The sequence below is a fragment of the Furipterus horrens genome, unplaced genomic scaffold, assembly GCF_987537825.1.
Source record: "Furipterus horrens unplaced genomic scaffold, mFurHor1.1.pri manual_scaffold_9, whole genome shotgun sequence".
NCBI lineage: Eukaryota > Metazoa > Chordata > Mammalia > Chiroptera > Furipteridae > Furipterus > Furipterus horrens.
This window is the reverse complement of record NW_028327179.1, coordinates 49334710-49350194: the sequence shown is the minus strand read 5'-3', so window position 1 is coordinate 49350194 and position 15485 is coordinate 49334710. Positions and strand designations below refer to the sequence as shown.

Genomic DNA, 15485 nt, shown 5'->3' with positions numbered 1-15485 from the left:
CTTGTGCAACCTGTTTGGATCTATCAGTGACCTGCAGCTTGTGACTGTATGCTGAAAGGACTAAGTTGCACACCAAGCCCAGGAGAAGGGCTGGCTACAGTCTAAAAGCACCTAGAGATCTGCCCCCACCTGCAGGCTGTTAGGCTTAATCACTGAAAGTGACTCCAGCTATACAGTAGTCCCTCTCTATATTGCAGTTCACTTATGGCCTCACTGTATCTCGGGATTTAAAAAAATATTATATTTATTTATTGCGGATTTTTCACTATATTGCAGGATTTTGCGGTACTGTATACATATGTTGTTAAAGTTACATAGGTTTAAGAGTGTAGCATATGTTTAAGAACATAAGTAGTGTTTATAAAAGTGTGGAAGATGTTAAGGGAGTGGGAAAGGTTAAGAGACTGGGAATGGTTTATAAGTGTGTGGGAAGGATTTATAAAGCCTTAAAATATATATAAATACTAAAATAAATGTAAGGTTCCTACTTTGTGGATTTTCACCTAGTGCGGGGGGTGTCTAGAATGTAATACCCACAATAAGTGAGGGAATACTGTACTCCTTATCAGGAATTAGACTACACAGGGTGGGGCTATTCCCCTCCCCGCCTCAGCAGATGCAGAATAGAGAGGAGTGCTCTGAGGGTCTGGGGATTAACTAAGCACAGGGATCCTAGTGGCTGACCCTTCAGCTCTCTCCCCAAAGCCGCCAGCCCCAGACTGTCCTCACATAGCTCTAATCTGCTCTGCCCTCCCTCTGCTGGAGCCTAGGGTATCTGCAAACAAAATTTTGTGCATTGTGGGATCATCTCTAGCTGTCTCTCCCTGGCATACAGAAGCTCCACTGCTTTTCACATCTGGATGTTACGTGGGTGCCTTGCCCAGTTCTGGTGCTCTGGGCTGGGGAGCCTGGCTTGGGGTTTAGAGCTCACACTTTTCATGGGAGCTCCCCACCCAAGCATCTGAGATATTCCTCCAGAACTTCAGCTGCCACCCATGGGAGCCCAGCCAGCCCTCTTGTGCCACCATAATTCCTACCAGTCTTGATGTGGCTTCTTCTGTAAGTCCTTGGTTATAAGGCTTCTCTTCAGCTAGTCTTCAGTTGGTTATTCAGAATGACTTTTCTATAATTTAGTTGTAATTCCAGTTTTGGCCCCTGAAGGAGGTTAGTGTAGATTGAACCCACAAACCTTCGCTTATCAGGACAATGCTCTAACCAACTGAGCTACCTGGACAGGGCCTACATAAAGTATTTATGGCAAGAAAATTTTCAGCAGTCTGAGTTTTTAAGTCTGTCTGAAACTCTAGAATGTTATCTTTAGCCTGAAAACAACTCAGTTGGATCAAAATATTTTAGTTATTATTTACTCTTCTTCTACTGAACATAAGTAATATAATAGTTTACATTTGTATAGTGCCTTGAAATACTAACCCATGATCTTATTGCTCCTCATTACAGCCCTTCACAGAGATATTTAGAAGGTGAGTAAGCCTGTTTAGAAATGTTAAGTTATTCTCCCCAAACTAATACCTCTAGTTAATGATAGAACTGACTGATGTCTTGTCTTTGACTCCTAACTAATGTTTCATTCACTTTTGTGAAGATAAGTTGTTTGGTAAGATATATAGATTAATATTACAGTAGTCCCTCTCTATATCATGGTTCACTTATCGCGCAGCCTCACTGTATCGTGGGATTTAAAAAAATATTATATTTAATTTTTTATCACTGATTTTTCCCTATAACGTGGGATTTTCTGGTACTGTATATGTATGTTGTTAAAGTTACGTAGGTTTAAGAGTGTAGAATAAATGTAAGGTTCCTACTTCACGGGGGCGGGGGGGTCTAAAACATAATACCCACAATAAGTGAGGGAATATTGTATATATACATACATCTAAAAATATATATGTATATGTGTATTTTCTAACACATTTTAAACTCAATAGTTATAAAAAACAGCCATAACTTATTTTTAGTGTGCATGTAGGTACTGTATATTAAGCTATTTTGCTTTTCTTTAGTTTTCATCAAAACTAGTTGCTAAGTCAGTAAAGTGAGTTAAAAATGAAATTCACTGATAACAAACAATGCAGTCCTTTCTTGGTTGATGTACTTGTGTACATATCTCCCACAGAACATTGTTCCTTTCATTTTCCAGTGAACTTAACCAGTTTGGACATATCTACTCTCCCACTAATCTCCTAAACGCCTGTGGGGATTAACAGTGATCTCAAGGGAAATCTATTGCATGTGAAGAATAGGGACAGTTTAATTTAACCCACCAAAGCATTTTGCAGGTATTTCAATGAATTGAAAGTTTCAATAGCTATGTTATCTAGCATTGTATTAAAAGGACCCTTTTCTTCGCTAGAGATAGGAGAGCTAATATAAAATTGTGAATTTAGTGTTATTTTATTTTTAAGTATATTTTATTTATTAATGTGTTACAGTTGCCCCAATTTTTTCCCCTTTGCCCACCTCTGCCCAGCACCCTCTTCCCTACAGCAATCCCTCTCCTCTTAGTTCCTGTCCATAGGTCATGCATATAAGTTTTTTTGGCTTCACCCTTCCCTATACTATTCTTAACATCCTTCTGTCTATTTTGGTCCTACCAATTATGCTTCTTGATCCCTGCACCATTTCTCCCATTCTTCCCCTTCCCCCTTCCAGCTGATAGCCCTCCAAATGATTCCCATACCTATGATTCTGTTCCTATTCAGGTTGCTTGCTTAGTTTGTTTTTGTTTTTATTTTTTAGATTCTGTTGATAGTTGTGAGATTGTTGTCATTTTAATGTTCATAGTTGTGATCTTCTTTTTCTTAAAAAGATTCCTTTAACATTTTATATAATAATGGCTTGGTGATGATGAACTTCTTCAGCTTTACCTTGTCTGGGAAGCACTTTATCTGCCCTTCCATTCTAAATGATAGCTTTGCTGAGTAGAGTGATCTTGGTGGTAGGTCCTTGCTCTTCATCACTTTGAATACTTCTTGCCTCCCTTCTTACCTGCAAAGTTTCTTTTGATACATCAATTGATAGTCCTATGGGAACTCCTTTGTAGGTAGTTCTCCTCTTTTCTCTTGCTGCTTTTAAAATTCTCTCTTTATTTTTAACCTTTGGCATTTTAATTATGATGTGCCTTGCTGTGCTCCTCTTTGAGTCCAACTTGTTTTGGGACTCTCTGTGCTTCCTGGACTAATATGTCTATTTCCTTTGCCAAATGAAGGAAGTTCTCTTTCATTATTTTTTCAAATAAGCTTTCAATTTCTTGCTCTTCTTTTCCTTTGGCACCCCTATGATTCAGATATTGGTATGTTTAAAGTTGTTCCAGAGGTTCCTAATCCTCTTTTCATTTTTTTTCAATTCTTGTTTCTTTTTTCTGTTCTGGGTGAATGATTATTTCTTCCTTTCTTTCCAAGTTCTTGATTTGAATCCTGGCTCCTTCTCATCACTGTTGGTTCCCTATGTATTTTTCTTTATTTCACTTGATAGCCTTCCCTTATTCTTTAGTTTGTGGCCATGCTTACTCATTTCTGTGAGCATCCTGATCCCTAGTGTCTTGAACTCTACATCTGATAGGTTGGCTGTCTCTTCTTCATTTAATTCTTTTTCTGGTGTTTTGTTCTATTTTTTCATTTGGGCCATATTTCTTTACCTCCTCAATTTAGCAGCCTCCCTGTGTTTTGTTTTTGTGTATTAGGTAGAACTGCTATGACTCGCTGTCTTGGTAGTATGGCCTAATGTAGTAGGTGTCCTGTAGGGTCCAGTGGTACAGCCTACCCTACACCCAAGCTGGGTACTTGAGGTGCACCCTTTATGTGGGCTGAGTACACCCTCCTCTTATAGTTGAGCCTTGGTTGCTGTTGGCAGATCAATGAGAGGGATTTACACAGGCCTTTCAGCTGCAAGGCTTGGCTGTGACCACTGACCACCAACCTCTCTGCCTTCTGTGGAGGATCAGCTGTGCAGGGGCAGGGTGGTAGTGCTCTCATGTGGTCTGTAGCTTTCCACTGGGTGCACTGGCCATGGGGTTTCCCGGGTCGTGCAGGCCAAAGTCAGCCCCAACCCGTGTTTTGCCTGGGGCACCGTGCCTGAGCTATAATGCAATCTGAGATGGCTGCCATTTGTTTTGGGCTTGGAGATTCCCATGTGAACCCAAGCTGTGAATCTAAGCTGGCTGCTGGTAGTGCCAGGCCTGGAGCTCACTGAGGCCAGCTGTTGCTTGTTTGATAGGATTTAGGAAGTTGTGAAGCATGAGCCAAGACTAGCCGTTCATATGGAGAAACAGCTTGGGTAGGGCTGAGTCTCTGGGGATCTCTAGGGTGGGTCAAACATTGTTAGCCAGGTTCATGGAGTCTCAGATATGGCAGTAGCTTGCTGGTATGCGTGGGGAGGGTTTAGAAAAGAGTCAATGTCCTCTGCTCGCCTTGATGCCAGACACTTCAGTTTTTTCCTGTATACCACTGGTGCATTTCAAGCTGCTACCCCAGTGCTGAAGCCCAGAGGGAGTGAGTCTGAGTAGGTGAGTCCATGTGTGAGTTCTTTAAGATGAACTGCTTGGGGCTCCAGTAGTTTCTACCACCAACTCAATCCCTGCTGGTTTTTTCAGTCAAAAGTTGTGAGGACTTATCTTCCTGGAACCCTGGATTGGGGGGCTTGCTGTTGGGTGGGGACTCCTTGCACCTGAGATATCCCTCCTGAATTTTTATCCATCACATGTGGGTGAGAGACTAGCCTGTTCCGCATCTGTGTTCTTCCTTCCTGTCTCGATGGATGTGGTTTCTTTAATTTCATAGTTGTCAGACTTCTATTCAACTTGATTTCTGACAGTTCTGGCTGATGGTTGTTCGATATTTTAGTTGTAATTTTAATGTAGTTTTGCCAGGAGGTGAGCCATGTCTGCCTATGCTGCCATCTTGACTGGATCTCTCCTAGTGTTATTTTAGATATCTGAAAATACATTTCCAAATATTTTCCAGGTTTAATATATCTTTGTTGGTTTGTAATGGATAGTTACTCAATTATATATATATTTGTTAAATGGCAACTCTAGGAATGATGATTTGTGTCACAATTTATGAATATGTTGCAGTCCCAAACATATATTTTATAATTGTAGTTTTTCATTATTTTTGTAAATAATAAAGTAATGCATTCATTCGTAGGCAACTGGCAAATCTTAAATGTCAAAGAAAGACAGCATGAAACAGTTGCTTTTGAAATAGCAATTCTTGGTTTTTGAAAGCATTTTACCCATATGTGTAGTTATTGAAGTAAAATATTTGTCCTTGCAGACTTGTCTTTACCAAATGTCACAGAGTTATGTTTAGAGATATGGGGTTAATTCCTTTTGCTATTAAATAGACAATTAATCTTCAAAGAAATGTAGAGAATGTAGTTGATAATTACTAGATGGCATTCATGTTGTCCTTTTTGTAACAAATTGTTCTTCAAAAAGGAAAATTTATATTTTATATTTCAGTTGTCATAGGGCTCTGTTACCTTCAAGTTTGCTTCTGGATTCTAGCTTTGTAGTCCAAATGTAGCTGTTATTACAAATTAGCAAATTAGTTATTGTTCTAATTATATTTAATTATGAAGGCTAATGTTTTTACTCCTGTTCCAAAATATATATTTTTATATATAAAATGATGTATTTCATAAATTTTAAAACAGACATGCACATTTGAATACCATTATCAGGATATGTCATAATGTATGACAATTAAATTGGTAACATTTTAATTTTCTTTTTTAGTGGCACGTAAAATAAAAGTATGCGTTACAATTCATGTTGTCTTAAACTGGATGAAAATCATTATAATGTAAAGATCTTCATCAAGTTTGGAACTCCTTTTTGAAAAACAGATTGTTTACAATTTGTATATACTCATGAGTATGCTCTTTTGATTACTGTTTGCCTAAATCTAGGCAAAATTTTTACTTACCTTGTTATTTTTTGAGACAGGTATATAACAAAAAGTCATGAGAAATTTGTTACATTTAATTAAAGTAATGGCAGCATAGACATGTTAAGGTATTTGTTTGAATTTGCAAGGCTGAAAGCTAGTTAATAGCATAATACATAAAACTCAGCCTTCCTTAAGTGGGTCTAAGAAATGTCCAAACCTGAAGAAAATTTTTAGAAGTTTATAATGTGAGCAAAACTGATGACAATTGCCAGGAAGCAAAATCACAACAGATTGAGAAAGTGCTCCAAAGAATGGCAGTTTTGCAGCTTATTTTTTTGCATTAGAATCAATGGAGGAAATGTTAGGGGGTGGGGGTATGAAATAGTTTAGAGAGGCGGGAGAAAGTAAAGTGGGGAAATCTCTGAGATTGAATAATGAATAAAATGAGAGACAAATACTTCTTTTACATTGGTGGGTACAGGATAGTTAATAATTAACATTTACAGCACATAGGATGGTATACAGTGGAACAGGATAACATTGAAGGGTTCTGTGGTCCCTTCCTCTGGTTCGAGGAGTCTGGGAAAAGAGGATTACTTTGAGATTCCAAGGGTATGTTATCTTAGATCTGAAAAGGCTATAGACAGGTTCAGTTAATGTAAAGATTGACCTTTGTCTAGGAAGCTATAGGCCTAGGATGTGACTACCTGCCATGACTCACTTTTAGTTAAGAAATTTTAATTTCAGACCACCCTGTGTGGTTACTTTCAGTGTCTGAGTTTGTAAGGCTGCCATGCAGGCCTCCCCTGAGTGTCTGGTTTAGATGTGGCCCCTTTTCCATTTACACTCAGTTCTAGTTCTCTTACCATTTTCTCTCTGATGTTTAAGGATGACCCTTGTGAGACTGAGGCTGTATCCACTACAGAGTGACCAGAAAGCTGTTATCTCATGACCCAGCCCTCAGGCAGGCTCTGCACATCCCCAGTGGGCCAAGGCTTACTTTGTCACAGCAGCGCCTTTTGCACATTCACTGAATGGACTTCCAGTAATTTTCCTCTAAATGAACAAGTCCAGATTGTCACAGTTCAGGTTTTTATGAACTTATGTTCCTTTGCAACATTTCATACTTACAAGTGCATAGTGTAAATGATGCATTTTAGAGCCAACATTTTGTGTTGCTTGAACAACTTTCATGGTAGTTCATAATCCTATGAATATCCATATCCACTCATTTCTTCCTCTCACCCCAGGGATATTTAAAAAATCATGTTCAAAGGCTCTGTGGTAGCTGTAGGTGGCCCTGAGGAAAAGGATTAAGGTGACTGTTTAGAGCAGAGAAGGCTAGTGTGGGCAAAGCTAGAAACACATCTTACTGACCTTTGCCCTCATACTGAGATACTTTATCTTTTGATAAAGAGACCTTTGCCCCATTATTGATTTAAGGTGAGAGCCTGAGTAGATGGGAGGTAAAAAAGTGGGGATAGTATGAATAGACAACTTTGAAAAAAAATTTATTGTTCAGGGAGAAAACAGAGCACTGAACCCGTTTCTCACTCTTGCTTTACTTTCCACATCCCTGGAAACCTCTTTGTTATCTTACTCTCATTTTTATCACCCCAAAGCAACCTAGATCCCAGGATCATCCACTGGGTGTCAGTGAGCCTTCTGCTTGAATTCTTGCTTCCTCACTGGGTCAGAATCCACCTCTCTTCTATACTCCAAGTACTTTCTTTCCCCTAATTCTTTTATTTGGTTAGTGGTGCTGCTGCTTCTGACTCCCCCTACTTTTGTAACCCCCACCCCATCCCCACCCACCCTATAATTTGTCCAAAGTTTGGGAGTATCCAGAGACTCTGGAGTCTTAGTGATTCAGCTTCTTTGTTGTCTCTTGGATTTATTCTTTTCTTTCACTTCTCACTGTCACTTCCTCATCATCTTTGATTGGTCTGTGATCTACTTCTCAGTGCTTCAGTTAAAAACTGGAGATTACATTACCTACCTTGGAAATTTGCTAGAAGCAGTAGTTTACTTATTTTTATTTATTTAATTTTTAAGAAAATTTACTAATGAGAGAGAGAGGGAGAAAGAGAAATATCAGTTTGTTGTTCCACTTATTGATGCATTCATTGGTTGATTGTTGTGTGTGCCCTGATCGGGATTGAACCTGCAACTTTGGTGTATCAGGACGACACTCTAACCAGCTGAGCTCCCAGCCAAGGTTATTTTTAAAAAAATAATCTTTATTGATTGATTTGAGAAAGAGAGGAAGGGAGTTGAGAGAAAAAGAGAGAGAGAGAGATGTTTGTTGTTCCACTTAGTTATGCATTAATCAATTGGTTCTTGTACGTGCCCTGACCGGGGATGGAACCCACAACCTTGGCATATGGGATGACACTCCAGCCAACTGAGCAACCTGGCTAGGGTAAGAGCAGTAGTTTAAATGACATGTGTAGAACATGTAGCATAGTACTTTGATATTGGTGGATGTTCCGGACTTCTTCTGTTTCTTACTAATTTATCTTTCTGGCTCCAATTTTTATCCATAACCTTTCGTTTTTGTCCTGTTACCAGGGTTATCTTCTCTAAATACTCCCTCTGAGCACTTTCAGTTTTTCTCCATTGCCTACAGTTTAGCCAAACCTTAATGTCTCAGTTCAGGCCCCTGATCTAGAACCACAATTTACAATCCTGCCCTTTATACTTTTAGCATCTTGGCTCTCACAGGCCTTTCTTGTTTCTTAATGTCCCAGGTGCATTAGACAACTAGATGTTGTCTAAAAGCCCTGTTTTGACTTTTGTGGTTTTTGATTGAGTGCTCTTTTTCCCCTTCTCCCTGTCCTCTGATTGTTTCAAACAATGAGCCAAAAATTTATAATATAGTTGGTAGAATTCCATTTGTATTTTATGTACATATATGGATATATATGAATATATGTATATATACTGATATGTAGATACATGCATGTATCTCACAAGCTGTTTATCATTACAAGGGATAGCATAGAGTTGGCTCTTTCATCTCTTACACATACTATCTTTGGGACTAACTTAGACTCTAAACTTGTGTGTTTACATCCATTTAATGAAGTGGGATTTTAATGGATAGTTTTTCTTTCTGTCTTTTGTAAAGGCCTGGGCCTGAACTTAATTATAACCCAGGTAGAGCAATTCTATGAGAAATGCTGACATAACTCACCCAGATCCTTTGCTTTCTAATAGAATTTAAAGAATTTAGATGAATGGCCAGTTAGTAGGAAAAGGAAAAGAAGAATTAACATCTGGTGAAAGACAAGCATTTTATGTGTGTCATGTCATTTAATCATCTGAAACCTTTATGAGGTGAGTAGGTATTTAACAGATGAGAAAATTGAGGGCTAGAAAGATTAAGTTATTTTCACAAGCTATAAATCTTGTTAGACTCTGTCAGCTATTAAACTCTCCCCCGAACAGTGAAGGCTGAGCAATGATGAGTACTTTTGTGAGTTGTGATTTCTTTTCTGAACACCAATTATTCTCTAGACTGTAGACTATTTACTCCTGACAATTTGAAAATAACGTTTTGGTTCAGTGAATGTGTTTGTCCTGGGGTTTGTGGTCTTTCCATTTATCTCTTGGATAATATTTTTATTTAAACACTATTAAAGTCATAAAAATAATATTTGGCTTTCTGTTATTGTGCTTATTTTCTTAGGGTTATAAAATGTATTAAGTGTATGCATTGATTTAAACTAGACAGCAAATTTTTGTTTAGTACAGTAGGAAAGAAATGAAATTCATGGCAGATGAATGCATATTCTTAATACATTATCACTTCTATGTGTTTAGAGTCCTATATACGTAGTTCAAAATCAAGGATTTCAGTGCCTTGTGTTAACTGGTGGTGGTGGTAGCAGTAACAAGAGCTAACATTTGTTGAGCTGTGATCATGTGCATACACATGTGTTATGTACACATTTCTAAGTATTTTGCTTGTGTTAGTGCTCTCTCTCTCTGTCTCTCTCACCTGAGGATATACTTGTTGATTTTTAGAGAGAGAGCAATGGAGGGAGAGAGAGAGGGAGAAAAACATCAATTGGTTGCCTCTTGTACAACCGTGGGCTAAATCCGCAACTTAGGTATGTGCCCTTTGGTCGAACCCTTAGCATTTCAGTCTTCAGCCAACTGAGCCACACTGACTAGGGCTTGTATTAGCTTTTAAATCCTCTCAATAAACCTTACAGGCAGGCTGTGTTATTATCTCCATTTTATACATCAGGAAATTGGGGCAGAGAGAGATTAGAAAATTTACTTACAATCACATAGCTAGGACACACACTGCACTGTCTTTGCATTTCTTAATCTGAGTTAATACAAATTTGCTGTGTTTGCCACTTAACTACATTATTAAAATGCCTCTCAATGTGTTATTTATCTCCTTGGGGATTTGAACTCATTGCACTTTTTAGGGGCATAGTATAACAGATTATCTTTAGAGTAAAAATTGACTAGGCCCAGTGGGGTTATGTGTAAATTACTTGATTATTGAGGTATTCTCAAGAAACTAAGGCATTCCTTACTATTTATTATTAACAATAATAGTTTTTAAGTTCAGGTATGAAAATATTATAGATTCATGAAGGTGCTTTAATTTCTTTTACAAGATGTCATTGAAATGGAAATTTTCATCTTCAAATTCTAGCTGGTGGAGTAGGTTGTTTCGATTATAGCTCTAAGGAATTTTAAAAAGGTTTGGCAGAAATGGGTAAACATCTATTCTATTTAGCCAGCAGTAATACTGGATTCTATGCTTGTATTTTTTCATAAGAAAGTTTGAGCTAATAGAGACATGATGTTTTTATAAGTTTGAGGAATTTTTATTGGCTGAGAAATATACTATATAATATGTTTTAATGCCTTTATATTAAACTCAGTATTTTTCCTTTTTTTTTTTTTTTTTTTTTAGTTCTCCGAAGGACATGGATGAAAATGAAAGCAATGAGTCTCTGATGACAAGCAGCCAGTATCCTAAAGAAGCAGTAAGAAAACGCCAAAATTCAGTACGGAATTCTGGAGGAAGTGATTCTTCTAGGTTTTCCAGGAAAAGTTTTAAACTGGATTACAGACTAGAGGAAGATGTGACTAAGTCAAAAAGAGGAAAGAATGGAAGATTTGTTAACCCTTGGCCAACATGGAAAAGTCCCTCTATCCCAAATGTTCTCAGATGGCTGATAATGGAAAAAGATCACAGCAGCATTCCATGTTCCAAAGAGGTAGAGTTTGGCTCTTTTGGTTGCTGTGTATTTACTCTTTATATGTATATATATAGGTATATAACTTTGCTGTGAATTGTATTATGACACTCAGATTAGTTGAACCCCTTTTATATAAGGCAGAGGGCTGGGTTTTGGGGAGATAAAGGTAAAGGTGCTCTCAAATTCATGGTTCAGCAGCAGAGTACATATATGAATAACCAACTCTGATCTGGTGGCAACTAGAGGTAGGAACAGAGTGCTTTATTTATTTATTTATTTTTTTTAATTTTATTTTTTGGTTATTCAATTACAGTTGTCCCCTTTTTCCCCCATTGCTCCCCCCTCCCAGCCCATCCCTTCTCCCACAATTATACAGAGTGCTTTAGAAGTGCAAGGAAAGAAGTAATTTTCACTGGTGGGGTTGGAAATGACTTCACAGAGGAGGTCATATTTGACATGGGCATAGAGAGATAAAAAGTGGTTTTATAGGTGGTGTGAAAAAGGTCACAAAGATAAGAAAGTACATGCCATGTTTCAGAAAGTAGTAACCTGATGTGTGTTTGGAGTATGAATTACAAGGGTTAAGGCTTGGCCTAAGAGTTCTTGGCTTTTCATCCTTGGATAAAGCTGCTAAAGCTATAAAAGAAATCTTCAGATAATCTTTTCAGGTCTTTAAAAATTGGCAATAGGTTATTGGTCCTTAAATATGTTGGTTTTACTTAGACAAAAACTTACTAACATTTGGCAGAAGGTTTATTAGCTGAATGAGATTATACTTTAGCGGCGGTGCTGTTGGGGTGTCTCCCAGTTGCAGTACCATCTCTTTCTCCTTTCTTAGGTTCTTTTCCCTCTCCTATGTCCTATCTCCCTGGGCCACTCTTTTCCACCAACCCCTTGCCCTGCCAGGCTTTCTGGGGAGTTGAGATAGAAGGAACTTGAGGTTGAGGGTGGGGGATGGGTTGAAAAAAAAGTGGCATCAGTAGAGGCTTGATCTGTAGTGGCAAGAGGCAGGAGAGACAGTGGGTAGGTGGTGGTGTTAGACATTTTATCTGGGTGTGTGCATCCATTTTTCTTTAAAGGATATTGGGTTAAAAAAACTGAAATTATCACTTTAATGCTAAAGAATGTTCATAGTATTGATACTAGTAGGCAGAATTGATTAACGTGAATATCTTACCAGCATGTTTTTAGAAGGAGTTAGGACATTAATAGATAAAACCTTGTGTTTATGTTTCAACTTTGAGGATGAGAAGAACAAGAAAATTCTTGTTCTCCTTCTGACGAATCCCATATGAAGACAGACATGAAGTTGAGCTGTGAAGAGAAGGGTTAGGGCAGGTGGCTAAGACAGGTAGGCTACCTGTTGAGGTAAATTGCTCCTGGTTTTTGAGCTACAGCTTGTAAAAATACAGAGATAGCAATGGTGTCTTTAGTTTGACTGTATTTCAAAGAGAAAGTGAGTGACTACATGAAGACAGAAATACGTCTCTGCAGTCTAATAATTTGGAGATATTCTAGAAACTGTATCGAATCTCCGAGGACTGCCAGGCCAATGGTCCTTAGGTTCTTTTTGATACTGGCCCTTTTGAAAATCTGATGAAAGCTGTGGACCCTCTTCTTAGAGAAATATACACAGGCACAAAAACACATTGCTTTTTACTATAATTTTGGGAGCTATTGGACCCTCTCAAGTCAGTCCATCAACTCACTTATTTATTCATTTATTTAGTCAGTATTTAGTAAATATGGCCCTGGCTGGTTTGGCTCAGTGGATTGAGCGTCAGCCTGCGAGCTAAGTGTCGCTGGTTCGATCTTCCAGTCAGGGCACATCAGAGAAGGAAAACTCTGACTCCAAAAAACCTCCGCTCCCTTGCGGCATACCTCTTCAGGGGAAAGGCTAAGGGAGTAAACCCTGACAGAAAATCCGGAGCCGGAGTCCCTAAGGCGGTTTGACATTGTAGTCAACACCGGCAACTCCTGCGGCGCACCTGAAGCCAAGCTGTATTGACTCCGTCTTTCCCTTGGACCCTTCAGCTGCGAAGAGAGGGGGGGTCTGCTGCATGGGCAACAGCAGACCCTCCATATCACCCAGCCCAGGCTCTGTAGCTTCAGCTTCACTGGAGAGGACACTCCAGCGTCATCGCAAGATGTCGATTCAACACGGGAGGAGACAGATACCGTGTCACTCCCGAGTCGGACTGCACAGCCATTCTCGGCGGTGCAGATAGACTCTTAAGAAGCTACACCATCATCTCTCGAGACGGACGGCTGCCGATTCCGATTCCGATTTAGTAAATATATCTCTAGTTGCTAGAGATAGAGCCATGGACAAAGCAGAAAGACACCCTTGGCCATCTGGGACCTTAGGTTTAGTGGACAAGAGAGACAGTAAACAGTGACTAAATTCTGTGGTATATTAAAAGATTATTAGTACTCTGAAGAAAATAAAGCAGAAAAAGAAGGTAGGGTGATACAGGTGGGAGCTACATTCCTTAATGAAGTGTAAGCTTATTTTTTTAATGCAAATGATTTGCTTTTTAAAAAAATGTCAAAGGAGTTCTCAATATGTACCACTTAAATATGCCTTACATAAAAGGAGAAAGAAGACACTTCTGCCCTATTCTATTTTATATTTTGTTTCTTATCTCTTACCTATATCTTGTTTCCAATGAAAGCCTAGAACGAGATCAAATGCATATATACTTATTTTTATAGATAACTCATTCCATATTTAATCCCTTTTAGTTGGCAAGATTATTAATTTTTACCAACTCCTAAATGTGATAGTTATACATTTTTCTGGAAAAGAAAACATGTTAAGAACCATATAAAGCACACCTGTTTCAGATTATTGGGTCAATTTAGAATTTAATCAAATTTCTGGTAATTGTTTTTTTTTTTTAAAGGTTTTATTTATTTATTTTTAGAGAGAGGGAAAAGGAGGGGGGTGTGGACATCGATGTGAGAGAGAAACGTGATCAGTGTCCTCTCATATGCTCTCTGCCTGGGGACCGAACCCACAATGCAGGGTTGTGCCACAATCGGGAATCACACCAGTGACCTTTTGCTTTGTAGGATGACACCCAACGAACAGAACCACACTGGTCAGGGCCTGGAATTTTTTTGTTTTTTGTTTTTTTTTGTTAGACATTGGGAGGCTAGAGTTTAATAAAACACAACTGTTTTGACAGAAACAGCCATAGATGCAGAGAACAAACTGACGGCTGCCAGAGGAGAGGGGATCGGGGGGCTGGGTGAAAAAGGTGAAGGGATTGAGAAGTACAGATTGGCAGTTACAAAATAGTCACAGGGATGTAAAGTACAGCGTAGGGAAGATAGTAAATAATACTGTTTTTCTCTATATTATTTTATTTTTTATTCTTCTTTTACAGTTGTCCTAACTTTTCCCCTTTCTTTTTTCTTTTTAAATTTTATTTATTTTTTACCGATAGTCAATAATATTATAATAACTATGTATGGTGCCACGTGGATGCTTGAATTATCAGGGATTTTATGATATGCAGGATTATAATTATATATTATATAATTTATATCATATTTATTTAGGTATATAAATATAAAAGTGTTTTGGAGGAAACATGTTTAAAGTATAAGATAACTAGTAAAACAAATCTAAATAAAATGAAAAGAATCATTTAGCAGAGCTACACAATTTAGTTGCATTCTCCAATAATAATGTTTGTTTTTTTTTAACTTTAAAGATCAGAGTTATTTGAGAAAAACAAAAACCACACATCTCAAAAACTGGGATTCACATATCAAGACATCTCCCAGGAATTAAGTCTACAGATTACAAATCATTTTCATAGAGAATATTTTTTGTACAAATTTTACTTGTATTAAGGAGCAGGACATAAATTTCTGTTTTTGTCTTAATAATGTTTCTCTACTTGCACAGTTCCTGATATTTGCCTTTTCTGGGTCTTTAGAGTAGTGTGCCGGTTCACAGGCTTTGTGCTATTCAGATACTGTCACTGGTTTGTGCTGTTGCAGTTGGCTCAGTGACTTGTCATGTTGTTATTGTTGATCATAATCACCAGTAATTAGGGGAAAAGAGACAGAGAGTCTCAAAGAGGGAGGGAGACAGGCACCTCCTGAGTCTAATGAAGTGAAGGAGGCTGTTCTTGTCAGTTACTATTGTAGAAGTGAGCAGGGGGCTGTCACATCAGTGTGAGAGACAAGAACTGAGGCTGCACAGCATGACCTAGTAGAAAAAGTGGGACACCAGGAGTACAGAAACCAGACTCCGGTTCAGGATTCCTCCCCCATTGTGTGACCTTATTTCTGTCACAAACCCTCAAGGAGCTCCTTTTCTTTA

General features: G+C 38.4%; 1 protein-coding gene across 5 annotated transcripts in view; it reads left to right on the top strand.

Annotated features, from left to right (window-relative positions):
• The window catches only part of NAPEPLD (N-acyl phosphatidylethanolamine phospholipase D), a 66138-nt gene that overhangs the window by 25729 nt on the left and 24924 nt on the right, over positions 1–15485 (top strand). For 2 of the 5 annotated variants that reach the window (XM_090286735.1, XM_090286737.1), the window contains exons 2-3: positions 1459–1481; positions 10858–11164. In XM_090286735.1, the coding sequence (XP_090142861.1) occupies positions 10871–11164 (294 nt within the window). In that variant the 5' untranslated portion in view covers positions 1459–1481; positions 10858–10870. Of the gene's footprint in view, positions 1–1458; positions 1482–9134; positions 9255–10857; positions 11165–15485 lie in introns of all 5 variants that reach the window. The other 3 variants (XM_090286738.1, XM_090286736.1, XM_090286734.1) reach the window with 2 other exon arrangements.